Below are 27751 nucleotides of genomic sequence, written 5' to 3' on the forward strand. Positions count from 1 at the left end.
GTATAGATCACTCCTTTGTTTGGTGGGCCTTCTTGGCCAGGAAATCTCAGTAACGTTAATTGCCTGGGTTTAGTATATCCCTCTTAGCTCCACATTACTTTCTCAAAGCCAAATGGTGGCTAGGGACTTGGCTAACTGAGCGCCTCATTTCTTTCTGCTTTTTACTTATCCCTGACAGCTCTCATAACTTAGCACAGATTCATTGGGCCCTCTGATGCAGAACTGGCCCATCATATTTCATATGAAGTTGCTTTTATCCTTGGTATTAAGGATTCATGATGTCATTAAATTTACTATTTTATCATCCCTCCAGAATGCTAAAACACGTAAAATCTTTTCCAGCTTGACAGAGCTGCCTGGCCATTTCTGCAGAGTATGCTCTCTGCTTTTTGAGGATGTGCATTTGTGCTCGCACCCTCTTTGCATGAAGAGGCAGACACTTCAGCAGCCCCTCTGCTGGGGCCCAGGTCAGACAAATGCTCTGTCGTCTGCAGCCCAGCTGGTAGCCAGCAATGAATTGTATTCCACTGCCTGTTGCCTTGCCAGAGGCATCTGCACCCTGAGCTTGCAGCCCATTTCAGTAAAGCAAAATTTGAAGTACTGTTGGTTTTAGATTTAACTTTTACTGCTGTTGTGCACGCATGAGATATAGTCTCAGGATATAATCTAAAATAATCTCCTTATTATAGCAGTAATATGCAAGTTATGTCTTTGCATGTGCGTTACTTGACTAATGCTGTTTTAAGAAGGAAGAAGCAAATGTATTTTAGTAATGTAAATTTAGTAATTTAGTAATTATGTTTAGATTTAGCCCTCTATTTTTTTTCCAACTTTTTGTCTTCCTTTTCTTTCTCCTTTTCTATTCTCAGACTTATTTTGGTAAAGCAGATATAATGCAACTTTATTCCTTCCTCTTACTTTTCCCACTACCATTTTACAGCACTGGTTGAAGGTCAAGGTTCTGCAGCTAATATTTTCACCTCGCTGTTGGCTATTGTGTGCTCAGCTCCTGCAGTGGTTACCGTATAGATTGCCTCCCTTCACACATGAGGGCAAGCACTTCTCTCACTGACTTGTTCAGCAAGAGTATTGCAGCGGTGAGAGCGACGCTTGGCCCATTGGGGAGCAAGGATGAGGCCCCTTTACAAACGGTTTGTCCATGCAGCTCACGTTCAATCTGCAGCAGATGAGATAAGGGCCTTTGCTTGCCATCTTGACACCTTTTTTTCTTCTCCTGGAAAGATCAGAGTCATTCACCTTTTGTTGGCTTTCAAGGTGATGTCCATTTAGCCAAATCAGTGTAACATGTTCATGACTCCAGGGCTCTTAATCCTGATTTAAGTCTCTGATGACTGTGTTAGGGAGTGAAATGAGAAAATTCCTGCATGGAAAAGCCCTGCTGAGATAATTGCTGGCATCCTCTTTGCATGGTAAATGGGCTGAGGAGGGGTGGAAATTCGTGCCTGCATAGGAAAATGTCCAGTGACCTTTTCTGGAGGAGAGTTTTAACCTTCAGAAGGGAGGGCTGCATGGGTCCCTAAGGGTCTTCACAATTGCTATTGATTATAATAGAAAACACTAGTAATCAGCAATAATATAAACCTATAAAATAGATAGATACCCTATATTTAAACTACAGCCTGCAGAACAGCACAGATGGATGAATTTGGTGCTAACTTCTCCTTGAGCTTGTGTACAATGGATGAGAGCTAAAAATCATCTAGGAGAGAGACCATTTTATCCACCTGCCAAGGCAGGTCAGCCCTGATGGCACGGTTAGCCGTGCTTTCCCCAAGCGTTGAGTGTCTATGTTTTAGAGTGATAGGAAATGAGTGAAGCAGCAGAAGTGTTAGAGCAGGAGTGGCTGTATGCATACGTATATAAATATATGTGTGGACAAGTTAAACTGGTCAGGCCACTACTAATTTCTGTTGGAATTTGCTTCTTATTCTGTCTCATCCTAAAGTTATCAAGGGCATTTTACTTGTCTTAATGGATTATAACACACTAATAACCTATTTGTTTGTGGTTATAGAAGCCAGGTATAGCTGTGTCAGGGGCTGAGCCATTTGAAGGGCAGTGATTTGGATGGGAGGAAGCGAACGCCTCCGGCTGCCTCTGCCAGCCAGGAGGGGGGAGCTTTGTCTGAGGGGGAAGTGTCAGGGAAAAGCAAGTATGACACAATGCCTTTGGAAGTGGAAGTGAGGCGAGACATGAATGCAGTCGTCGGTTGTCAAGGTCTTTTCAAACATGACAGACAGAGAGAAAACGTGGGAGCTATGTGCTTGATTCCTCTACTTCCCGAGCAGCTACCTGCTGGCGTCTCCCTCGGGTCTGGGGCAGAAGAGGAGGACGTGGCTCACTGTATAAATAAACGCTCCTCAGCGTGCCTTCCCGTGCCTGCACATGACGTGGCCTGCACGTGCCACCAGCCATGCCACAGCTTGTCTCTCCCAAAACGATGTTCAGTGATGCGTTTTGCCCATCAACCCTTACATGGACAAAACGCAGTCCCGCGCTCAGAAAATGCTCTCTAAAACCAGCTTGTTCTTACACAATCAGACTCCTGTCTTCCAGCAGGAGCGACTTCCCGACCTCCCGCTGCTGCGCAAACCGCGGGGCCGCCCAGCTGCCATCTCATGCGTGTGCCAGACACGGGGTCCTAACGCAGACGGCCCCGAGCAGCGCCTGCCGTGGTCCCCTGCACCGCAGGGCCAGGCGCAGGGCGGGGAGGAAGACTTGGGACTGCAGCGTTTTTCTCCATGGGGATGCACAGGCAAGGGGCGATGAAGCTCCATGATGGGATATCGCTGTTACCTGCGGGCTGGCTGTGCTGATGCTGGATGGCAGCACACGGGCAGCACCAGCGTGACGTTGATACCGCAGCCCACCCGTAGGACTGATCTGCTCTTGGGCTTAGTGCAGTTTTCTAACTAGATAACGAGCGAGGCTGTATTATTTAATGTCACATCTGAATCCTTTGAGCCTCTGTTTCTATTGTATTGTGTAATGAAATATATCCTAAAGAGATTTGGCAGTTTATGTGACAGGTAGATTTACTCTTTAAAATAGACCGAGCTGCCTGTGAATAAATATGTGCAGATCTTGTTGACCAGACTACTTTTTCATCACTGTTTGAGAGTTTAATCCCTTTGGTTTTGCAGTAGCAAGAAAGCCTGTTTGCCAGCAAAATGTCTAATGCAACTTTATACGCTGGCAGGCTGCTCTAAAGGTTACCGTCTTCTATTGTTTTTTCTTTAGGGTCTTTGAGAGCTTAGAAGACATAGCTGAGCCTTGTGCCAGGAAAAATAACAGGGATCTCCTCATTAACTGTATTGGCCTCCTCCTTTGTTTGCCAAGATCAGATGACTTTGAGTCAAAACAGGAAATGGCTGAATTTAAATCCTGGTACGGATTAACTTTATTGACAGTTGTGGCAGTGTCCTGCGAAGGTTTCCAGCGATGCGACAGCTCCTGGCGTGAGTCAGGCCTTGGGCAGCTCGCCTTGGCCTCTCGGACCCGTGGAGCCTGGAGGTGCCTTTGCCGCGTAGGGAGCACGGGCGATGCTGCCCTGGGGCCTCCCCCATCTCCCGTCAGCCGCCTCCTGTTAAATCCCATGGGTTTGTGCTGCTGGGACTCATTTAACAAGCCTTTTCTTTCCCCAAACAAAACGCACCTACCATTACAAGCTTAAATAAAGTCATTTCTCAGTTGTCTCTGTTATACTACAGATGAGGCCAACGAGCACATCCAGACGGGTCTGGAAAGCAAAGCTGCCCCGAGTCCTGCCTTCCCTGAGCACGCTGCTGGCGCGGGAGAGGAGAGGTAACCGCCGCTGCTCGTGCAGTGCTCTGGCTGCTGCTCTTACTTCTCATGACAATTGAATGCTACCTCTTAAATCCTGGTCTTTAACTGCGTTTCCAAGACTGAATAAGTAATAGGTTATATAGGATATTTTTAAAATCCTTTTTCCAGGAATTGTCAGAATACTAATCCTCCCCTAATAACTAAATGCTAATGTGCTTATCCCAGAAAGGTCTTTTCCTGCATGATTTGATAAGGGGTCACTAAAATGGAAGGTGTCTTTAATGTCAGGATATTCTGGTTAATTTTTCAAAGTAATTATGGTTTTATTTGTTTAATTTTTGCCATGGAGCAACACTAACAAAATGAACTGTTTGAGGAAACTGCTCATTTCCTGCTAGTGCCAACCTCTGTGTCCAGTGCTCACCGTTCTCCATCAAGGCTTGGTAGGATTTCACGTTGTGCTGACTGAGCAGAAACACCCATTAAAAGCACGCCAACAAGCAAATCAGTGACCTCACTCAGTATTCGTGGACTATGGAGAAGCCATTAAAATATTCACGTATTCATTTACTGTTGCTCCCATCTCATTTGCATTTTTTTGTCAGCAGAATGAGGAATTGTTCTTCACAGGTGGCAATTGCTCCAGTTAAATATTCAATATGGGCCTTGACAACACTTCCAGATCTCTTGCAGCTGGTCATTGGGTGTTGCTTAATGAAGGATCCAGAGTCAACAAGCCTGAGATGCTCCTGCTTTACCAGCACAGCAATGGTCCTAATGTTTTTTTGGGGAGGTTGATTAAATCCTGAAAAACTTGCTTTGTTTTTCTCATTCATCCCTGGGCACAAAACATCCCCATTTGAAACCTCACCAGCTTGACTGCTGTTCTCCATCTGGAGAGCAGTCACCGTTAGACACTCCCAAAGGTGGTGGAAACAGTCAAGTAAACTGCCTGTGATACGTGTTTCTTCCATTTATTTACCAGGCAGTTAGTAATTAACTTACATTCCAAACATGAAGATTTATATCCTGCACTATAGTTTTGCCCTAACTGTTGTCGTAGTCATTCCCATAGTTTCTAAATCCTCCATCAATCTGGTTATGCCTTTGGCCTGAACTGGGAGGTGTGGCCTGTTCCTTCCTGGGCCGTAGCATGGAAATTATATCCCTCCTGCATGGCTCTTGGGCCCTGCTGCTTCCTGTGCTTTTCCCTACGGTTTTCTCCCAGAAGGGGAGAAAATAAACCTGGAAGTTGACACCATTGTTTTTACTGAGCTAGTTCTGTACTGACTGCTAGTTCTGTACTGACTACTCATCCTTACTCCAAGTTCAGGCCATTTAACATGTTCCCCAGTCCTTCCAAGCAGTAACAGAGAAAATAGATGAAAGCACCAGCTCTGGGCAGCCCTATATTGGGCTGGGTCCGTAGATAAAAGCGGCAAAGTAGCTGAGCAGAACTGAGGTGATGTTGAAGACTGCCTGATCACCCTATCAGGCACACCACTACCACTGATCTCCTTGCTCAGGTGTTTCTCCTCTCCCACAGATCCAGCACACCTGCTCTTCACACCACAGAGGAACGTAAAATCTTGCCAAAACCAAAGCCAAGACTGCCTGTCTCGCTGTCTGCATTGCACAAGGTAGTATAGGCACAGCCTCTGCCTTTTGTTTTGTTACTCCTTGGACCTTCACGCAGTCTGTACCTACTGTCAGGGACTCCACAGGCTGCCTGCCCTGGTGTCTGTGCTCAAATAAAATACATTTTTTCCAGTCTTGTCAGTTTATATACACTGATAGTGGTTTGTTTTCCATTCAGAGGTCCAGTATACCTGATGTCTCTTCCTCAGAGAGTGACACTGGAACCAGCCCGTTTGTGGCTGCGACAAACAGCTTGTATTTCTCTAGAAAAGGTAAGATTTTTGTTCAGTAGGCCATTGGCATTTTTGTTATTCAACATCAAACACCCAAGAGACAAGATGCTATTTTGTGTGTGTACAAATGAATAACAAAGAGTATTTCTTACCTTGGCTGTAAGAATGGGCTGCCAACATTTGTATGAATTATGCCCAAGGCAGCAGGGACCAAGGGAAAAAAATCCAATGCCTAAAACTTCTCCTGGCTCTCAGAACATTTAAACTGAGTGCTTGGCTCACAACTCCTTAATCCACAGATGCGAGTTACCTTCTCTTTCCTGCCTTGCATGTACAATATATTTTTGGTACATAGCAAATAGCCAGTAGGAAAGCTGTCAAACTGAAAGGAAAGCTGCAAACAAATCCCCAACTCACGGCAACAATTTAGAGCTCAGTGGATTTTTTCCGTGTCCTGTTGCGGAGAGAAGGGTTGGGGTTTTCAGGGCTTTCTTCAGATGGAAGGGGACTTGCTAGAGTCTCAAAATGGGGAAGAGTTAGCAACATATTGATGGTTTCTGGGAACTCCCCCTGGCTGCCCTTTGAGAAGCTGCAGCCCAGACCTTCCAGGGAAATACGAATGTGACGTGGCAGGACAGGCTGTGAGCATTTGTTGTTGTTGTAGGTCATGGAGTATCTCTGTTGCCCACCAAGATTGCAGAGGATGCTGTGCCTCAGCCTAGCAGTGTGGCTGGAGGAGAAGAGGTTGATGGGGCCACTGGCACCACAGTGGGGCCAAAAACTCCACCTGAAGAAACTTATGCTCCCAGCAAGATACCAGTTAAGAGGAGACCAAGCAGAACTTTCCCCAGATCCAAGCAGTTTGTGAATCACATGGGGCTGGCAGAGAACAGCCTTGCAAAGAGGGAGTTGTTGGCAAGCCCCAAACCACTGACCACAGAAGGGGAAAGCAGCCAGGCTGTGAAGCAAGGCGTGAACTATACGATTTCATCAATGAGCAACAAAGAGGAGGATATCGGCCTCGATCGTGAACACTTCAAGAACTTGAAGAACTTCTGGGAGAAGGCAGCAGACTCTGTGACGGTGGGAAACGTGCCGGAGGAGCCGAGCTGGGTGGAGGCAGATGGCAGGCATTTCAAGCTGTGCCGCTCGCTCTCTGCGCAGCCTGGGCAAGGCCAGAACAGTGAAGAAAAACCTGGCATCTTCACCAAAACAAGAACCCCCTACAAAAGGACAATAACCTTGTCTTCTAGCGAGGAAGAACCAAGCTGTGTAGCCCCTGCAAGGAAGGGCTTGGTTTCTGTCATTCCTAGGTCCACGTATGCCAAGAGCAAAGGCGGCCAGCTTACAAGAAATGACTCGATGAGTGAAAGCAATGGGAAGCCGCCGGTGCCAGAGGAAGAGAAGGTGGCACAGCGCTGCTCCAAGAATTCCAGATTGCCTGTGCGAGCACTTTCTGTCAAAATCGAGTCGCCTACCAAAGAAGTGTCTGGCAGCACGTTTGAGCCAGAGACGCCTACAGACGAGTTTATCGTGGCAGAAGAGCGCAAGAAAGCAGCAAATTCCCTGGCGAGCAGGGTGCAGATACTGATCGAGCCTGTGCTTACAGATGGTGAAAACGATGATGAGAAAGAGGAAATATCTGATTTGGGCACTCATGACAACATGGAAATAAATGGAGAGCTACCTGCGGAAAAAACGTGTGAGTCTTCAGACAAGCCAACACCTGGTGAAGCAGCCGGAGAGAGAGAAACCATTCAGGGAACGGACTCGGCTGTTTACTCAGGTACTGAGGACTGTAACTGCACCCCCTGAAATCTGTTTTCTTCCCTAGCTCTTTTGCATTTTGCGCATTTTCTTCGTTTGTCCCTTTATCCTATATTGCAATTTGTGCAGGGTTAGCATGTGTGGAATGCATTTAGCAATCAGCTCTGGAAACAAATCTGGTGTAGCGCAGCACGAGTGTAAAAGGGGCAGCGCCGTGTTCCCTTGCCTTCCTCCCTGCTACCAGCCCTCGTGCCTCACCTGCAAGCACCTCAGCTCGGGACAGCCCTCCATTTCCTTAGCGCTCCGCTAGCGTCGCGGGAACTTACTTTATTTCACTCACTGGAAAGACTGTACTTTCTTCAAATGTGGGGCTAGAGGAATTCCTTCTGGTGGTAGAGATAAGTGTGACACAAACAGAAGAAATAAAACGTGAAGCAAAATGTTTAATAAATACATGGGCTGTTAGGCTACCTTGATATAGCAGCTGGCTGTCAGTGTTTAAATGACATGTTGGGTCTTTTGGGAATCCACAAGTGAATTTGGATATTAAACTGCAACCAAAGTGGACTGAACAAGGAGTCTGATCTTTCTGGGTTCTGATACCATGTTCTCAACCATGATGGTGTCAATAGTATCACCACTTTATTGGCCTTTTCCTCTGGATTTGATGGGCTCTTGTAGTGGCTGTTACTATGAGCAACAGTTATTGTTAATTGCATTTCATTTTACATGTGGTCTCTGATTGCCCACAGCTCGGCTCTCTGCTAGGCAAAGACCTAGGAAGAGAGCGCGTCTTATCTCCTTTTTCCAAATTTCCTATTCTCATGTACCTGGGTAAGACCCGTTTAAGAGGATTTTCCATAGACTCACCTGATTTTGATTTTTAACTGTGTCATTTCTTGGCTTGTTTCCTACCTCGTGTAACATGTCTATGAAAATCTTGAGTTTCACTTCAGGTAAATATAAATATTTCCTTTCTATACCAGATCATTCTTACATTTCTCAGGACTTTTGCTTTATTACATTCATTTCAGGGTGGCATTGGCAGATGGCTGTGTTGCACTGGAAGCTCTTTGCGAGTGCTGGTCTGTTTTAGGGGCTGGGTTAATCCAGTATTTACATTTCCCATCATAGTGTGAAGAGTTATTCTCAGGGAGAGACATTAAGGCACCGTGACGATTTGAAAGCAGCCCTGCATAACGTAACTGTGCTCTATGCAGAGTGAACGAGCCAGGAGAGGCACACACACGCATGCTTGTTGACACACTGCCCATTTTGTTTATTTATTTACCATATTGATTTGGCTTTTCATGTATTCCAGAGGAAGATGGGGATCATTCTCCCGCCGCTCAGGCATTGGCCCGAGCAAATAGCATTAATCTTGCAAAGAGCATGGTGAACATTTACACAACCACCGAGAGTGAGTAACATCTTTCTTTCTCCTTTTTGGTTTACATTCCCTGAAGGTAATATATTATGCCCGAGTTCTGCATCCCGCATGCTTCTGTGCATGTACCAGGCAGAGAAAATGACATACTGTTTCATCATCAAATTAGAGAGCTTATAGTGCTTAAAATTAAATTCAGAGCCAGGAAATTGCAGATAGATTGATGGTACATTACTCAGTGTCTTCAACAAAAAACCACAAGGGCTTCAAAGGGTTGGCAAGAAGCTTGTACCCGTCTCTCCTCTTCCCACACCGAGTACTGTGGGAGCTACGTGGCAGCCTGCGGAGTGGATTAATCAGAGGTGCCAGAACTCACGTCCAGCGTGCGAGTCGTGCCACAGACTCCTGTCACACACTCGCTGGGCTTGCAGTGCCCAGCCTGGGCCTCTCACCTCAGCCAGAACAGACCCGGTTTGCTGGACTGATCTCCCCAGCTACCAGCTGGGATGTATGTTATGGTGGCAGTTTCTCACTGAGAAACCAAGAGAAGCGAAGGAGAAGGCAACCAGGAAAGCAGCAACAAAGCTGAAGAAACCCATGGCCCAGAAACTTGTCTGTGCCACCAAAAAGCCCAAGAAAGCTGCAGCTGAGGAAGGGGGCCTGAAGGAAGGCAGCAGCAGCCTCTGTGGCCAAGAAAGCCAATAAAAGTTGCCAAAAGGTGAAAACTGGCAGACCCAAGAGGACACCTAAGAGCTTGCGTGAAAGCGAAGCGGTAAGGCCAAGGCTGCCAGGACTGAGGTGAGAGGGCTGGGAAGTCAGTGCCCGAGGAAGGGTAAAGCCACTTAGAGGAAATGATTAAGCCAGTTTAAGTAAACCCAACCCCTGGTCATGGGAGGGAGGAGAGTCCCCTTCGGGGCCGTGTTGAAGGCAGCCTGTGGCTGGGACACGCTGCATCGCCCTGTGACCGTGCCCACCCTGTCCCGTAGCCTCGTGCCAAGCACGTGCCCTGTTGTATGGTGCAGCAACGTACACCACACGGCACGGTGACTTGAAGCTTCAGGTCCCACGTGCATTGCCGTTCAGTGACGTGCTCTTCACACAGACCGATAAGATTTTAGCCTCCTCTTATTAAAGCCTGTTTAGAGCCACAGAATTCATCCTCAGAAACCCTCCTCTACAGAGTTGCACTGACTTGTTTGCAGTATAACAAGTAGTCTGTGGAGAGGGCTAGATTTAATGCTTGGCTCATGTTTGGAAATAAAAATAGTAAATGTCAAATGAATGGTAAATCATATAAAAGGAAAATACCAAAGAAGCTCTTGGGCATTTTGAGCACTGAAGAATGTATCATCATGGCTAACATGCTAAACAAGCGTGTACATGCGCATGCGTCTTTATGCACATATAGCTTCTATAAACAAGTTCTTCTGGGATGAAGAGAGTCATCTTCAAGGAAGTTATTGAGAAAGATAAAGATAGAACAAATGCATTTTATTTAGACGTTTAAGCAGTCCAGTAACCACCTTTCTAAGTTGATATGAAGTTTTCTGGCTTTTTTTCTTTTAGATATCAGGCTATTGTCCACCTCTTTGTCTAACAAGAGTATTTGAGAGGTATATGCAATGGTGAAAGTCTAGGTATAAATACTTTACAGCTCTTTTGTCCAGGGTAACATGCTATGAGATGAAAATGTGTGCATGTTTGGTGTCTTTGACAAGGGGGCAGATCTGTATGGTTTTAGTCTAAATTAAATCTACACAGAGAAAGTGGTGCAAAGACGATACACATCCCTAGGCTAGTACGTGGATTAAATTAGCCACTAGAGGGAGTGTGCACACTCCCACACATGGAACGAAAACACTTTGAAAATAGCTTTAAGATGCCAGCTAGCAGTTTTTGTCTTGGGGAGGGTCACCTTCAGTGGCAGATGACAGATGTGGGGCAAGTGGGTGGTACTCTGGTGCCTCTCACAAGCTTTTCCTCTTGCCCTTAAGCAAAAATGTGACTTTCTTTCCTGACTCTGACAAGATATCTTGATGTTTTGTTTGTACCTGCAGCATACAATAAACCTCATTTGATACCCCATCAGGTTCTCGAACCTGAAAGAGTCAAAGAGCTGAGCAGATCCTCTCCTCTCCTGTTGTCTGAGGTAGGCTAGATGCCAGAAATGGCTGGAATAATGTTCACACCATCCCCTGAATGGCAATCAGTTTCACGAGACTGTTTCTCCTGGACACTGACAGTACTTGCTCTAGAGCATGCCTTGGTCATGTCATCAATAAATGAGAAAAGCCTTAAGAAAAAAGCCCCCCCCCCCAGCCCAGACCAACCCTTCTAATCCTGGAGGAGTTTTAGTGTTTCCCTCTGTCTCAAACCACATTATTCCGTGCCCTTCCCGAGAGCCCAGGCGGTTGCATGCAGCTCTGTGTGGAGGCAGTTAATGATGACGTTCACCGCCGGTCGGAGCGAATGCCTCTGGGGAGACTCCCTGCACTCTCCTCCACTCTCCTAACCTGATCGCTGCTTAATGGGACTCTGCTGAGCTATTGGTTTTTCTCTGTAGTGTTGCAAAGTGCTCATACGGCAGCGCTTAAAGATGCTTATTATTTTCTGAACAGACTGAATCGGACACGGCTTCGGAAATCAGCTTCCAGTTTAACAAGCACAAAAAGACGCCTAGCATTGGCAGCCACTCGTCCGACATGGCATCTGTCTCCTCGGTAGGTATTTAACGCGTACATCTCGCTAGATAGGGTTTCTCAGTCGGATGTGGTCACGCTGCATTTAGGCTGATACTGATGATGTGGCCTCCGGAGTGTCCTGCTGGTTTCTGCATGGTGCATTACTAAAAGAATGGTGGTGGTTAATTACTTACTTGGGTTAAAGGAGTGTTTCCAGGTACCATCTCAAATTAGAGACCCACTGAGTCATTGTCAGACAAATTCACAGTAAGCGATAGCCCCCGCTCCGAAATGCAGATGCTCTGAAGCAGCGTGGAGGAGAAGGGGGGCTTTTTCTAGGTGGGGAAGTGAGGCACACAGCTATTAGGTGACGTGTTTGTGGTCCAGCTCCTGGAGTGCTGGGACTGCAGATGGGTGCCCTCTGCAAGCTTATCCTTCACTTTAATCAGCAAATTTGGGGGAACTTGGAGCTGGACAGCAAAAGCGTGGTTTAGAACTTCAACTTCAAAGGAAAGCTGAAAAGAGCTGAGTGTGATTAGTTGAGCATTTTTAAAAGATTCCTTAGAGACAGTGTTTTGTGGGGGCTGCTTAAAAGTACTTGGATTTGCCGTATCACTGTTAGAGGTATCTCCAAGGTGAGATTTAAAGAATATATGTGAAACAAAGCTGGTAGGGAGGGGTCATGAATGTTAAATATGACTGATAAATATGATAAAATATGTTATATGATAAATATGTTTAAAAAACCCTTGAACTTTGGGGCACATGAGTCCTCCTCCTAGTCTGGAGAGCCAGGGAGCCATAAATGAGCCTTTTGTGTCCAAGTCACACAGGTGTTCTTGAAAATCTCACTCGGGATTCTCTGCCGGGGTGAGTATCCTGATGGGATGGTAAATGCAGCTTCAGGGACTGAGGAGATGTTTAGCAGGTTCTTGTAGCTTATAACAGAATGACATTGAGAACCAAAGGAAGTAGGGGAAGACAGAGAAGAATTGGGTTAATTACTAGGGAAGTTTTTTTGGTAAATGTTCATGACTATACCACAGAGAAGTGCCAAGAGGGTTAATTATTTGCTTTGTAAACAGCATTAGCTTTTATATTATCCCGTCAGCAATCATGAGTGATTGGTGCAATAGAAAATTCTCTCATCTTTCTGGAGCTGTGTTTTGTTTCTGCTTCATCACTTTCTACCTTGAAAAAAGAACCCCAAGGCCTATGGGCAAATGCAGTTTGTTCTGAGAGCACGTTGTGAGCAAGCAACAAGATAGTAATAGTTTTTCCTATATTTTTAGTCTGACGTGGTTCTTACTGGCCTATTTTAAAATGGATTGACGATTGTGTGACTGTATCTACCAGAAATAGTAAGTTCAGGTACAGATAGTTCAAGTTCTCTCGATGTATTTCTTTCGTAGTGATGAGACTGGGTCAGGATAGCAGCTGTTTGTACTATAAGCGTAGGGAAAAGTTAGAGACTTGTGTGCCTCCCCCCCAGTAATATTTGACTCCATTTCCCAAAGTTTGGGGATTTAGGGGTGAAAAATCTTCTGCATTTATTGAGCTTTCAGGACAATAGTGCTTCTAAGTCCTGGTCTAGGATAGCAGGTCCTTGTGGGAGCCTTGTTTGGGTTCCCCAACCCTTGCTCGTTTGAGCACAGCTGCAGATGTGTACCATTTCTGTGTCAAGGACACAATACTACACAAGGACAGAAATTGCAGATTGTTTCTCTGGAAATGCACTTTTCAGACTATTGTCTTTGTCCAGACACCAAGTCAGGAAGGTGCCAATTTCACTGTCACTGACCTTGTTCTTCCACCTGGCAGGTGAGTGGCAGTGTGCTCAGTGTCTACAGTGGCGATTTTGGGAGTGTGGATGCCCAAGGTACTGTGGAATTTGCTCTAGACTATGATGAGAAGAACCGGGAGTTCCAGGTTCATGTGTCCCAGTGCAAGGACTTGGCTGTCGTGGATGAGAAGAAAGGCAGATCTGACCCGTGAGTGATGCTTTGGTGCCTTGTGACTTCTACATTGCTGAATTTTGTGTTCTGGAGGATTTTTTTTTTTCTTATGTTTTCTCTTTTTAAATGTCATGGTTTCTTCTGTCCTTCAGACTGCTGGTGCAGGCTTACTGCTGGGACTTTCCTAGCTGATGGTTCTGGAGCCATCGGCATCAGTAAATATGTTGCCACAGACTTAAATTTGAACAGATTGAGAAAGCTTTGATCACTACAACAACAGTTCCTGTTATCATTGGAATATGTTCTCTCTGCATCTCTAGTTTGAAAGATGATGAAAAGGAGCTTGGATTTCAACGCTGAGAGAGAGTCTTAAAGAAATTCCACCTCTTTCTTCCTCTGTAATCTCACCGTGATTTTGAATGCACAGAGGTGCTATAGTTAGGGGCATTTCAGAAAATGGATATATGGCCTCGCTGGCTTCCTGTATTGCCTGGACAGCTGCCTGTTCTGAATGTTGGTGGCATCCCCCCATCTCCAGTGAGATTTATAACTTCACGTGCAAACCAAGTTAATATGGTAGCAGATCTCTTAATTAGTTTTGCCTTCAAAGAGTCAACTCCAAGTCTTTTGTTCCTATGTCACGGTTCACAAGTGTTGCCTGCTTATTAGAGCTTGGCGACACAGAACAATATCCAGCTGGAGTTTGTTTTCTTTTCCAGATATGTTAAAACTTACCTGCTCCCAGACAAAGCTAGAATGGGTAAGAGGAAAACTTCAGTGAAGAAGAGGACAGTGAATCCCATTTATAATGAGGTGTTACAGGTAAGAACAAATACATGCTCTGAAAACCTGTGTTGTAGCAGGCACCCATACCAGGTCAGGTCTGCAAACATCCTGCCTTCCTGGCCAGGCTTCTTCACCTGCCTCCCATCAATGTTGCACTGCTCTTCCCTCGAGTTTGTGAGGGCAGAGATGTTAAAGGTTTCTCTGCACCCATCTGTGTGGCACCCAAGATTTCTGTGTCAAAACCACATAGTGAACTCTGGATGAGGTAGGGACCTGCAGCCTGTGCTGTCTTCAGGAGAGCAAGGGCTGTTCTTCTTCCCTTCCCTGGCACGCAGTCACCAGGCATGGGACTCGAAAGGTCTTCAGTATGTGATCTTACTCATCAAAACCTAGAGGATTATTTAACAATTCCCGGGCCTGTGTTAATTCTTGAGAGAATATTGGGTTTGCCCTGTGATGAATGTAGCGCTAGGTTCCCCTGTGCTCAGCAGAAAAGCTTTGTCAGGGTAGTAGTATTGCTGCAGGAAAAAGAGATGTTCAGAGCGGGGCCAGTCCATTAGTGCGTGTGTGGAGTGGGTTTGAGTGTCTCAGTCAGAGCTTATTGAAGCTTTTGAGTAGTTTATTCCTGATTGTGAAAGAAACAGAAGAAAAATTTGAACAACCTGACTCCTTTTTCTTCCTCTAGTATAAAATAGAGAAAATGGTATTGCTGATCCAAAAATTAAATCTCTCCGTTTGGCACAATGACCCACTGGGACGTAACAGTTTCTTGGGAGAGATTGAAATAGACTTGGCCAGCTGGGACTGGAGCAACAGGAAACTCAACTGGTACCCTCTGAAGCCCCGAGTAAGTGCGTCTCAGCTGCAATCCCACTTCCTAGCCCAGCCCTGAAGCTTTTAGGGGTGGAAGAAGTCCTTCCTGACTCCTCTGAGGTCTTTGGGTAGTGTGGTGGAGCAGAACAACCAGAACTGTACCTGGGGAAGTGCAGTGAAACACCCACAAGCCCTGGACACGTTAGTGCAATATTCAGCGCTCTGAACACAGGCCTTCTCAGATCTGGTGACTGATCTGTAGGGACACTTTCGTAAATGTGATCTGACCCTAATCAACAGAAACTTTGACATGACTTTGCCCTTCTCTCTACTCACGTAAAGACCATTCCTTAAAAATAGGCAGCAGAGTACTCCATGATGTAGTTGAACATGCCTTGCGAGGTAGATATTCAGGTGCCACTTTTTGTAAAGCCTGTACAGCTTCCTGCGTGCTTCTGGGTTCAGAGGTCTGATTTGAGATCTCTTTTCAGTAGATAAAGGACATTCGTCTTTCAGAACCAAGATGCTTAATTACATCCAGCTGGACATGTCTGGAAGGGGCAGCCTTGCTCTGAATCCTCAGGCCTTTGGTTCTGAGGGACTGAGTTTGAGAGCAAAGCCACAAAGAAAGGAGCTGCCCGAGAATGGGCTGGCCCAGCCATGCAAAATCAGGGTTTGTCCATTTGTGCCCTTCCACTGAACTCAAAAGCTGTTTTCCTTGCTGTGTTTACACAATCCCTCATTTAGTCAATCATAACTCTTTCTGTTTCAGAGCCTTTCTGCTGTTAATGGTGTGGATCATCGAGGAGTGATGAATTTGTCTATTAAGTATGTCCCTCCAGGAAGCCTAGGTAAAATGTGTTCCATGCATTAAGAAGCACTGCCTGCATGCAGGCATGCAACGCCTTATCTGTTTAAGGGCTGGTTAAAGAGTAATCTCATTAGAGCAAGATCTTAGAGATCAGCACAAAGGCACAACCAGCAGTGCTTGATAGCACTGTCTGCAGCCTACGTCGTCGGACTTTCGCATCTGGGTTTATAGGAAAGCGTTGAAAGCGTTGGGGAGAGAGGAAGGGCTCAACAACCTCAGGCTCATCAGCTCTTCTGAGCACTGTGGGCACTGTAGGGTGCTGTGATGTGGTAGCAGCAACACACAGCCCCTCTTGCTGTGGGGCAGGCACATGGCTGGGTTTGCCCAGCGGTTCCTTCTCCTTTTGTGTTTGAAAGCAGCACCAGCATGTTGTGCCAGGAGCCCTCTGCAGCTGCAAGTCTGGCCGGGCTGATGGTAGTGCTGTGGCACCCAGGCAGAGGTGTGCAGAGCTCACGAGGGAGTGAGTACGCAGAGAAGTCATATAGCTGCTCCTTCAGGTCCCTGGAGAGAAAGCCTTCATTTTGCTGGCTATCGTAAGGACTGGTGTGACAGTTTTTCTCTTCTAAATGGCAGGTCCCAAGAATCCTCCCTCTGGTGAGGTCCACATTTGGGTCAAAGACGTCAAGGACCTGCTGCAGTTGCGTCCTTCTGGAGTTGACTCCTTTGTGAAATGGTAAGTGCATGACCATGGTCTTGACTTTGATCCTGGGTCTGTGCCTTCCCAAAGCCGTATGTTTTCTCCCCTTTTCTCAGGCTCACCTAGCTGTGCCTCCATACTGTAAAGCCTTCGTGTTGCTGTGGGCTCTATAGGAGAGAATTGTCCTTGTTATTCACTTGTGGCCAAATTAGGAAAATCCTAGCTGTGCTAAAGCTCTTGGTTAATCACTGTCTGTGACTTAGTGATTTGCCTCAATGACATGTGAGTGAAAGCAATACATGGGCCCTGCACCTTGGCCCAGAGTGTTCCCATGAAGTTGTGAATTTTGCTTTGGTACAGGCATGTGTGCAAAATTTGGGAATTTGTTAGGGACTCACCAGAACTGACGTACAGACAGTTGGATCCTGCTTTGATCCTCTCTAGAATTTAGTATGTGCATGTTTTCTGCAGCCTGCAACATCAGGTCTCCTGTTATGTGGGGAAAGGTGCTGCAAATATTCCAGAAAATTAAAAATCTTTTAAGGAGATTTCAAGATCTTTTCAGCACTTTGAAGTGCTCACCATGTTTTTTGTATAGTTCAAATCCTTACAGAGTTCTCCTGCAGAAAGATTTGCTGCTTCTTGAGGTCCCTAGCTGCCCATTTTGAAATGGCCTCTTGGGCATCTAAGTGATGAGAATTCATGAAAATAGAAATATGTGAAAATAATGTCCATTTTTTAATGTAAAATGTCCGTTTGCAAAAAAAATTGCCAAAAGCAGGAAATTTTAAGCAAATACCCTCTTTTCTGAAAATGTTTGCTTTTAAAATGGATCTTCTTGGCAAAAAAAAAAAGGTTTTATCTGGGAATTATGAACATTTCCCATTAAATCTACTGAGATTTCTTATGTTGAGACCCAACTACTCCTTTTTTCAGAACTATGGCATGTTTAGACTGAGGAACTTTGTAGGAACTATTCAAATCTCAGGTGATATTCTGTACTACATGTTGTATTTTTTTCTCCTCTCAAAGCTATGTGCTTCCAGATACCAGTAAGAAGAGTTACCAAAAGACCCGAGTCATAAAAAGAGACACAAACCCTGTTTTCAATCACACTATTGTATATGATGGCTTTCATACAGAGGATCTAAAGGATGCTTGTGTTGAACTGACCGTGTGGGACCATGAAAAGCTTACCAACCATTTCCTTGGCGGAATCAGGCTGGGCCTCGGGACAGGTGAGCAATTTCCTTTACTTTAAATGAATAGTTACCCCACTGCTGAGCCACAAGGTACAATGGGAAGTTGCAGAGCATTTTCCTGTTGGGGAGAAACCAGGAACGGGGACTCTCAGGAACTGGTGAGAGGCTTGGTACTTGCACTGTGTCTGGGATGGAGGAGGGCTCTGGTACCGTGATAGCAACCCTCTATTCCCACGTTTTCCGCCAACATCAGCTCTGAGGTCTGGCAAAATTCAAGAATCTCCTTGGGTCCATCAGAGAGTTTTCCTGCTGCTACAGGAAAACAGACTGCATTACAAATCAACATTATATTGCTGCTCCTCCCAGGGAAGAGTGCTCAGAGATGAAGACAACTTGACTGCCATGTGGGACAGCACCACCTGCTGACTCTGTCCACATCACCGCCTCCCGTGAAATGCTTTAGTAGCAGGAACAATATTTGAAGAACAGGGCATGCTATGCTAGTTGATCTGGTAGGTGATCAATACTGAGAGTACATCAGTACAGTAAAGCACAAATTGGAAGAATGGAGTTGTCCAGGTGTAGACTAAGGTGGTGTTATTGGGTTTTTTGTTTTGTTTTTGTTTGGGCAATGTAATGCTGAAAGACCTCAGCAGAGGTTGCCATTTGCTCCACTGGGACACAGTCATTGTCTCTGGGAGTTGATGGCAGGAAGTTCCAGTTCGGAGAAGGATTTAGACCTGTGCTTAGCTGGAAATGTTTTACTTCAGTGGGGTTACTCATCCCTGAAGTGAGGAAAATTCCAGTGTTTTTAAGCCAAAGTTATAAAGAGCAGATGGGATTATCTCCCATTGTCCAGCTGTCCATCGTGGAGGTTTGTCCCTCTCTAAACATCCTCTCCTAGCTTTCAGTGTGCCCCGTATCTAGGCTTTAACAGATAGCATGTTCATCATGTATTTTTGTAAGTGGGACATCTAAGGTTTTCTAAACTATTTATTGTTAAGCAAGAGAGCTCTCTGAGGGATGAAAGGCAAACAGAAGATTTCAGAATGTTGCAATAAAGGATAACTGTTCCTTGAGGGTATCAGGAAAAGGTTTGCAATAGCTGGAAGGTTTGCCTCGCACATGCACTTATGTTTATTGGATTTGCTTGTGTGTTCTCTGTTTTCAGTCTCAAACATGTCACCAGGAGGGGTTGTAAACTATTCATTGGGAAGTGGCAACCAGAATAAGCTCAGCAGGTCCAGAGAAGGGCCACAAAAGTGATCAGAGCAATGGAACACCTCTCCTGTGGGGACAGGCTGAGAGAGTTGGGGTTGTTCAGCCTGGAGAAGAGAAGGCTCCAGGGAGACCTTACTGCAGCCTGCCAGTACTTAAAGAGGGCTTATAAGAAAGATGAGGACAGACTTTTTAGCAGGGCCTGTTGCGATAGGACAAGAGGTAATGGCTTTAAACCAAAAGAGTAGATTTCAACTAGATATAAGGAAGAAATTTTTCACAATGAGGTTGATGAAACACTGGCGCAGAGAGGTGGTAGATGCCCCGTTCGTGGCAACGTTCAAGGTCACGTTGGACGAGGCTCTGAGCAACCTGATCGAGTTGAAGATGTCCCTGCCACTGCAGGGGGGTTGCGCTAGGTGACCTTTTAAGGTCCCTTCCAACCCAAACTATTCTGTGATTCTGTGTAAAAATACCAACCCCAAGATAAGTTGTGATCCATATTTAGACCTTCATCTCACTGACAAGAGAAAATTTGGCACATGAAAATTTGCTTGAGTAATTGACTTGGAATTAATGTATGCACTTTTCTGCTATCGTATGTTTGATTCCCATACAAATGAAATGTAGAGGAAGAGAATCTTGACAAATACTCCACCCTGTCCACAAGAAAATCTTTTAAGGGGGAAACCCAAGCCTTTTCGACCTTCTTTACCATTCCAGAAGATGCAGAAAGGGCTTGAGCCCAATATTATTTTCCTTGGCAGGTTATGTTTAGGGTTCTTGCATTTTGTGGCTTTTACATTGACTTCATTCTGAAGTGTGGTGTAAAATGGAGGTCATTAGCAGAAGAACAGGAGGTGCTTAGGGTGCAGCTTGCTGAGGGGAAGTCAGCACCTTTTATGTTAAGGCACTGCCTGCAACAGTTACATCCCATTGAGTATTTTTGTGTGGAGTAGAAACTCTGTGTAGCTCCCAACATTGTAGTTTTCTTGTTCTTCACAGGTTTGAGCTATGGCATCTCCGTGGACTGGATGGACTCCACGCAAGAGGAGGTGGCCTTTTGGCAGGAGATGATGTCAGCTGCCAATGAATGGATTGAGGGATTGCTGCCACTGCGCTCACTGGCAGGGAGGAAAAAACTGAAATAACCTTCCATTTGTGCCATGGGAAGGCTGATTGTGTTCATTAGAATTAGGAAACCTCCTGCACTGAGACCATCCACCGGGCTGGCAAGTGTCAGGTTAATAAGGCAATTGATGGACAGCACTTTGGAGATGTTAAGTGTTAAGTACTAATTAATTCCCTGACAGAGGACATGGAAGGTGCCAAACTGATGCTATACTTGATTTTGACTGAGAAGAAACTTCATTTGCCTTTTTATTTAATCATTTCTATTCAGTGTCTTTGAATTCCATTGAGCTCTGGGAACGAAGGAAAAAGAGAGATTTTTTTTTTTTTTTTTTTACTGTTTCTGGTGCCATTTTTTTTTTCCTGTGCAGAGATGTAGTTGTACTAAAGCAGCAGCATGGTATTATTCATATTCCCCTGCAAGTGGTACACTTTGTACTTGGTGTAGAATTGCTCCAAGTCACCAGCAGCACAGTCTGAGAATTGGAGCTTTGCATTTGTCGCTGGTGATAACACATCTCTAATGCGAGGAAAATTGAGATCCAAGGTGAATCTAAAGAAAGAGGGGACTATTTGAAGCAGAAAACGAAGCAACCTGGGGAGTATAGCAATGAGGAATTCAATATATTAGTTTCTTCCTGCTTTAATACGAAAGAGGGAACTGATGGTCCTGCAGCTAGTGGGATTTTGCAATGAGGGGCTCTTTTCCCGGCTTTCCCACAGACTTCCTCAGTGACCTCAGGCAAGCTTCTCTGTGAAAGGACAGTTTCAGTGCAATATAAACTAAAGTGCTTGCCCAAATGTAAGATAGGGTTATGTTGCTAGTGGGCTTAATAGCACCCTTGAAATGCCTTGTGTGCGAAACATTTCAATACGAAATAATGATGTGGGAAACGGTCTCGTGTTAGCCTGGCGTGACAGGTCAGGAAAGGAAGGTCGAAACCAGACGGGAACGCAGGAGGTGTTGGGAGCCGGTGGGAGAGGTAAGCAGGGAGCGAACGAATGCGAAGGGTAGCCGTGGTAGTTGCCTGGGGTGGTCTCCTGCCTCTGCTTCCCCTGCTGCCCTGCTAGTCTTCCTTTCACCTGCCAGCGAGTTGTCCGTGGCTGGAATTTCCTTTTTGCCAGTAGCTTGCAAGAACTTCGCATCTGGCACGCTGACCGCGGCAGAGCGGCATTGTGAATGCGTTTTCGAATGCGGCTTTGTAATTTCTATTTTGGATGTACATATTGTGATTAAATAGAATGGTTTTTTTCTTTAGTCATCAACTGGTCTCCTTGCACCTATTTTTAGCATGGTCTGAGTAACAAAAAAGCAAGCAAAAGGGGTGTTAAATTTTGTTGTGTCAAAATGAAACATTTTTGCCCAAGGGCAAGTGAAATGTAATGGAGAAACATTTCTTGTAGCTATCCTACCCTAGATTTTGGCTCTGTGAATATTTTGATATTCTTCTTTAATGTATTGATTTTATTTAACTGGAGCTTAGCGTAAATTTTCAGCTTAGCAAATAAATGAATGGGAAAATGTATGCCTAAAATAACAAGACTTTTTCATTAAATAAAGACATTTGGGAGATAATCATCACCTTTCAAGGGAAAAAATCAAGGAAAAAGATGGTTTTGCAATTGGAACAAGATAATACATGGAAATGTACCAGTCATAGTACTGAAAGCACTAAGAGAGAATTAAATAATGACTATCTAATGAAGGACCTGATATATATATAGCATGTCAGCCCAAAGATACTTCGTATGGGCTCCAGTCTGGCATGTTTTGTTCACCAAGGTTTGGTCATTTATTAACTTAGTCGGATAAAACAATAATATTGGGCCTAAGATGAGTTTTTATATTATCATCTTTACCTGTTTAGGTGCTGAGCATGTGAATATTTATGCACACATATAACTTCCCTGCTACAAGGAGCCCTGCTCATCGGCGCGCTGGCCTGTTGCAGTGAAGGTACCCGCAGGACCTTGTCCCGCAAGGCGCTCCCGGCGCGGGGGGAATTTCTGCCGTGGCTGTGAAAGCGGTTGTAACGCCGGGGGCTTCGGCTCGGGCAGGGCTGGGTCTCTTCCTGGAGGGTTCAGCTGACTTCTCTCCATCGCAAAAATGGAGTCATCCCGCCGCTGCCTCCTCCTCCTCCTCCTCACGTGCCGTGTGAGCCCATGCGGTTGTGACGATGTTGCCAAAACTGCTGCTTGCGTCAATGGAATGCTGGAAATGTTTGAGTTGGTGTTTCAGAAAATATCTTTTTCATCGGTGGTGCCAATAAGGGGGGAAAAAGGGTGTCAGTGGGCCAGTTTCATCCCAGCGCAGTTGCTTCTGTGAGCGTGGCCCAGGACTGTGAACAGGCTGGTTTTGCATTCAGATTCCATTGAGGATTTATGTTAATCTTTTGGTGGCTTGTTTATTTAAATTAAGCCCTGATTAGCTTAAGAAGCTTTCTTTGGCATTTAATAGTTTATCAGAGTAAAAGATTACACTGCCGAACCACACACACGTTTGTATCGCAGCCGTATCTGAGGCAGTAAGATCTGCCATGCCGTATCTGTTTCACTTACTGCGCAGAAAGCACTTTATCAGAAAAAGATTTAAGGCGCTTCTGTTGTCATATGGAGGAGTAGAGAGGCTTGTGAGTGCAAGGTAACGGTCTGTTTGCATGTGGCTTATGATGTTGACATTTGTTCTCTGTGAACGCTACGCGTAACAGAGACGCAGACCCGTAGGCATGTGCCGATGATAACCTGAGTTGGGTGGCAACTGGTAAGGAAAACCAGATGGAAAGTTTTCTGACTGTATCTGCTAGTTCGTTGTAGAATGGGTTGCGCTCAGTTCCGTAAGAAGGTAAGACTTCGTGCATGCAGTAGATGTGTTTTACACCTCTCGTTTCCCTGAAGATGAGCGTGCAGGTACCAGTGACGCAGCGGGAGCTGACTGCGGTCACTGAGCTCTTGCTGGCTACAGAAGTGACCCCAGGGACTGAGCTATGAAATGCCAGGTTACCCGCCGGGACCCTTAGGCACTATCCTCTTAGTGTAAAATACAAACCTCAGTGTCTACAGGAGAGCTGGGCAACTGCTTTCCATGAGGGTTCTGCGTTTGCGAGAGAATGTGCTTTGAGTATACGCCTTATTTATGTAACTTTGTATGGGGAACCTTAACAAGCAAAAAAACAAAAAAGAGAGAAATCAAGAGACCAGAAAGTATTTCTGCCCCATCAGGCAAATATAATCTGTGGCCTATGTCCATTCAAAACTGTTCGTATTACAGGTATCAGAAACTACTGAAAATAGTTTAGAAGCTAACTAAAGAAAAGAAAGAATTGTTGAATTTTGAACAACATCCAGCGAATGAGTGTCTCAGAGGAGATGAAAAAGAAATGGTTGAATTAATTATCCATTACTAAATATTTGCTCAGCTTTATCCTTCACCAAGACAGGAAAAAAAAACCTGAAGTACTATGGAGATTCGGGGAGAAAATTATGCTGCCTAAATAAACCCCTGTAATAGCACGATCTATAGAAATCAGAAATGCTGTATTTTTGCAGGCTTGTTAAATTAAGTCAAAAAATTTATCAAATAGGTATATCAAAAACTGAATAAATAACCACACTTCGTTCTTGATAACTAAGAGTGAGCATATTCAGCACCAGCTTTGGCTGGTTGGTGTAGTTGGCTGTTTTGTACTTTAATCTTTCATGGCTTGTTTTCCACCTGCCTGCTTTCCGCCCCGCAGGTGTCCTGGTCGTCTGCCGTTACTGTTAAGACGGGTGCCCGGGAGGAGATGTCCCTCCGAGTCGCAAAAGGTTGTTGGAAGACGTTAGGAAGCTCCCTGTAAAGCACCATGCAAAAGCATGTTTGCAAAGACGCTGTAAGGTACGTGTTGGTGGAGCCGTGCTGCTCTCGGCAGCATCGCTACTGCGCAAGGTCCTACTGAGCTGTGGAAAGCTCTTGAAACAGAAATCCCTTCCCATGGGCTCGGCCAGGAGCAGTCACTTTTTCCCAGGAGCTGCGCTTTTTGGGAGGCTCCTTGTAACGGGTGGCTCTGCAACGAGGAGCGGCTCTCCCAGTGAAGGTCAGGGTGAAGTTTGTGGGGCCACAGGAGGACTCTGAGTGTGTTTTGGTACTGCAGCACCAGCTCCTGGCCGACCGTGAGCAGGAGATGGCTCATTTGTAGCAATGAGGTTTGAGCAAGAGCAGGCATCTGCAGGGTGGCCGTTCCCACTTCTGGGGCGTTTGCCAGCTTCTCCCATCCTTCTGAACACGTTGGTTGGTTGGAGGGTGCTGGGTCAGCTTACAGCAGCACAAAACCAGCATCGGTCTCCAGAGGCCCATGGAGAAATTATTATTAATGGCATGTATGAGATCTCTTTCTTCTGAGAGTGGGATGGGCATGGTGGAGAGCTGGAAGTGTCTCCTCCAGGGGCCCTACAAGGAGTTCAGCAGCCCTAGAGCAAGCTCCTTTTGGTTTTGCATTAATTTCCCATTCACTCAGCTGAAACGCCTCATGTCAGATAGTAAAATCTGAGTGAAGCTGGGTGAAGAGAGCAGCAGGCAGCAGCATCCTAGGAGTGGAGAGACACAAACAGGACCAGGGTCTGAGCTTGCCAGGTTTGCTGGTCACACCAGGTTCCTGCCCGAGGGCTCCGGTTAGCATTCCCGCTGGAGGGGAGCGGCTGGTGGTACAGTCATGGCCCTGCAGGCGACCTGAAATGGGTGCTCGCTGAAGCAGGCAGATACTTGCTTTTGAAAATGCTGTAAAATCATATTATGGCTGGACTTGTCTCTGGGCTGTGGCAATCCAGCCTCCCTCGTGGACCCAAACTAGCTAAACCAGCCCTGCTTTAATACATGGTTTTAGGAGGAAAGGAAGGAATGCCTGAAGGCATTTCTGATGGTCAGTTTTCCTTTTTTTTTTTTTTTTTTTTCTCCAGGACTGCAGTCAGGGTTCAGCGAATTACTTGGCATCCTGTATTTTACAACATGGAAAGTATACACCACAGAGCCACAGCCCTACCCCCTGCAGCACCTTAAAGACCCCCACAATTAATCCTCAACAGGCGTTGCAGCTTCTGATAAAAAGGCATGTGTTTAGTGGTGTTGAACCGAGCAAATGCAAGTATATTTTGCCTTTCCTCATTCTACAGACCTGCCCGTGCTGCTGCTAAACTTGAGACGCTACCAACAGGAACAGAAATCAGATTGCATGCATTTAACAACCCGTAATGCCATCCTGCTGGTTATTAGCAATCCAAGGTAGCTCTTGAGCTGCAAGGGAGCAGTCTGAGCTCTGGACTCGGAGGGGAAGCTAGGGACCTGTTTTCTGGCAATGTGAGTAGCTCAGATACCCGCTCTGTAGGAAGAAAAATCACAATAACCTCTTTTCCTCTCCTCCTCCTCCTCTCTCTCCCACTCACCATTACTAATTCATCCTGATTGTAATGGCTCCTATTTGCTCTAAGCAGATCCTGTTCCCTTCCTGGGAAGACGTGAACAGCTTCAAGGACATAATATTCCCAGTAGAGGATCTGTTCTTGGATTCAGGCGGACTCGGGCAGATACAATGATCTCTTGATGGGAGCCCCCCTTTTTCCACCGGCCAACCCATGACCATTTTAATGTGATCGTAGTCTGAAATAAGACACGGAGCTGCATCTGGAGTAAGCCATCCCACGGTAATGAGCTGACGTTTAATTTATTGTCACAGGGAAATGTTGTGCAAATGTTTTACATCTCTTCAAAAACCCAGCTGACTCTGGCTCCGTGCGCAAGCCGGTGGGGCTGGAGGTGACGTCGTGTGTGTGTGTGTGCGTGGCACCAGTGGGTGGCCCTGCCACTGCCAGGGATGCGGGGACAAGCTTATCCTCCGTGCACATCCAGCCGTGTGGATCACACTGTAGGAGAGTTTAATCTTCCCTGTCTGTTCAGGTTGCAAAGCAAATGCTAACGCTGCCCTGGAGCACTGCTATTGACTCTGAAGGCATCTCTGGTTATTTCTGAAGTTCCTCTGCAGTTGTGTTTCTCCTGCATTCTCCCAGCGGCACGGATCCTGGCTGGCTTTGCAGCCCTTTGTGGTGGTGTTAAGCTCCTTTGGAGGAGGCAGAGCCTCCTGCTCAGGGGATGGGGCCATTCAAGCTGTCTTAAGGCAGTTCACGTCTGCTCTGTGCTTGGCCCTTGGTTCCTCTACGGCCAAAGAAGAGAGCAGTGGTGCTGGAGGACGGTTCCTCCCATCAAGCTGAGTGGGATAAATAGCTCTAAAGATGTTCCTGCCTCTCTCTGTTGGCTACAGAAGGAGTCTGGACACCTAATGTAGGAGTCACGTAGGTAATGTGTCCCTGTCTTAATGGGGGACCGTTAATGGGACAGCCAGCATCACTCGGCCATGACTATATTCATCAAGCCTGTGTCTGCTCTACTGAGAGTTGATCAAATTTGAGTTTGATCAAATCAAATTTTTGATTTGATCCCAGGGTGACACTGAGGGGCCAGTGGTACCTCTGCAGGATGCCACCTCTGGAACCCCAACCAGGATGCTTGGAGCTGCCTTGGTGTGCGCTACTCCGTTGCTCACTAGAAGCATTTTGCTGACAGGTTGGCGCGTGGGGAGGGAGGTTAGACAAGTTTCCTGGGGACAGAGGCTGCCAGTCTGCCACAAAATCCACCACTACAAAAGGCACCTGAGCCCAGCCAAAAGCCAAGGTGGGACAGAAGCTTCACCATGTGCCTCCTGGCATTCAGCCCTGCCTGTGCTTCCCTCCTGCTAATGCTCTTGGAGGCTCTAAGGCTGTCACCCCGTCACAAAGTCCTAAATTACGCTCCCAGTGCCTGCTGTCAGCTGGGCTGTCAGTTCCTGAGCACCGTGTGGTGCCCTTGGCTTTACGCTTGTCTGCACCACCCTGACTAACTGTGGGCATCATACAAATAATAAACATTAATTCGCTTAATACCTTCCCTCTGTCATGGGTTTTACAGTGGCACGCATCAGCTAGCGGGTCAGGGCTGCAATCACGTCCCTGTCAGCAATGTAATCTGTCTCCATGTCACATCTCTTGGACAGGCCTAATTTAACAGGGATGTTTTTTGGAACAAGCTAATAAATTGTTTGCTACGTGTGGTTAGCCGGCCCCGTTCTCAGCGCTGGGATGCAGAACCTGCGAGGCCCGGGGACGTCAGCCTGTGGGTTTCGGTGCTCTGGTTCACCAGAAGCGATGTCTGCACCTCCCCAGGCTGGGGCGCAGGCACGGGCCGTCTGGGGCAGCTCCCGGGCAGCCAGCCCCGCAGCGAGGGATTGCGTCCGATTGATTGGGTTTTGTATCCTTGGAAACTGAAAGGGCATTAAAATTGCATGGTGCGTGCCGTGCTGATGCACTCTCCTCCTCACAGCGCTGCTGGGGGCTTGGAGATGGCTTCAGCCTCCAGCCGCCAGCTACGGGGTGTAAAGGGCACCGGCTGGTTTTGGAGAACTGAAGTACAACCGAAGGGCAAACTACTTAGAGGGAGGTACCTCTGCGAATCGCAGTGCTGGTGTCCGGGGCCGTGTCCGACTCCTGGCCATCCCCGAGCATGGCTCAGTACCTGCTGTGTTAGTGGCCCAGCCACAGCGAGCCTGGGCCTCGCGGCAGGGGGC

The 27751-nt window shown here is 46.3% G+C and overlaps 1 protein-coding gene across 1 annotated transcript in view; it reads left to right on the forward strand.

The window, feature by feature from the left end:
• The window catches only part of LOC104628572 (synaptotagmin-like protein 2), a 24055-nt gene extending 3909 nt beyond the window's left edge, over positions 1–20146 (forward strand). The window contains exons 3-16 of the mRNA XM_010297204.1: positions 3732–3825; positions 5354–5447; positions 5624–5717; positions 6343–7464; positions 8767–8865; positions 10890–10981; positions 11451–11552; positions 13335–13504; positions 14188–14290; positions 14940–15101; positions 15840–15918; positions 16512–16611; positions 17608–17813; positions 20001–20146. Of these exons, the coding sequence (XP_010295506.1) occupies positions 3732–3825; positions 5354–5447; positions 5624–5717; positions 6343–7464; positions 8767–8865; positions 10890–10981; positions 11451–11552; positions 13335–13504; positions 14188–14290; positions 14940–15101; positions 15840–15918; positions 16512–16611; positions 17608–17813; positions 20001–20146 (2663 nt within the window). The remainder of the gene's footprint in view (positions 1–3731; positions 3826–5353; positions 5448–5623; positions 5718–6342; positions 7465–8766; positions 8866–10889; positions 10982–11450; positions 11553–13334; positions 13505–14187; positions 14291–14939; positions 15102–15839; positions 15919–16511; positions 16612–17607; positions 17814–20000) is intronic.
• Positions 20147–27751: the final 7605 nt, after the last annotated feature.

This window comes from Phaethon lepturus, unplaced genomic scaffold (assembly GCF_000687285.1).
Source record: "Phaethon lepturus isolate BGI_N335 unplaced genomic scaffold, ASM68728v1 scaffold13671, whole genome shotgun sequence".
Taxonomy (NCBI): domain Eukaryota; kingdom Metazoa; phylum Chordata; class Aves; order Phaethontiformes; family Phaethontidae; genus Phaethon; species Phaethon lepturus.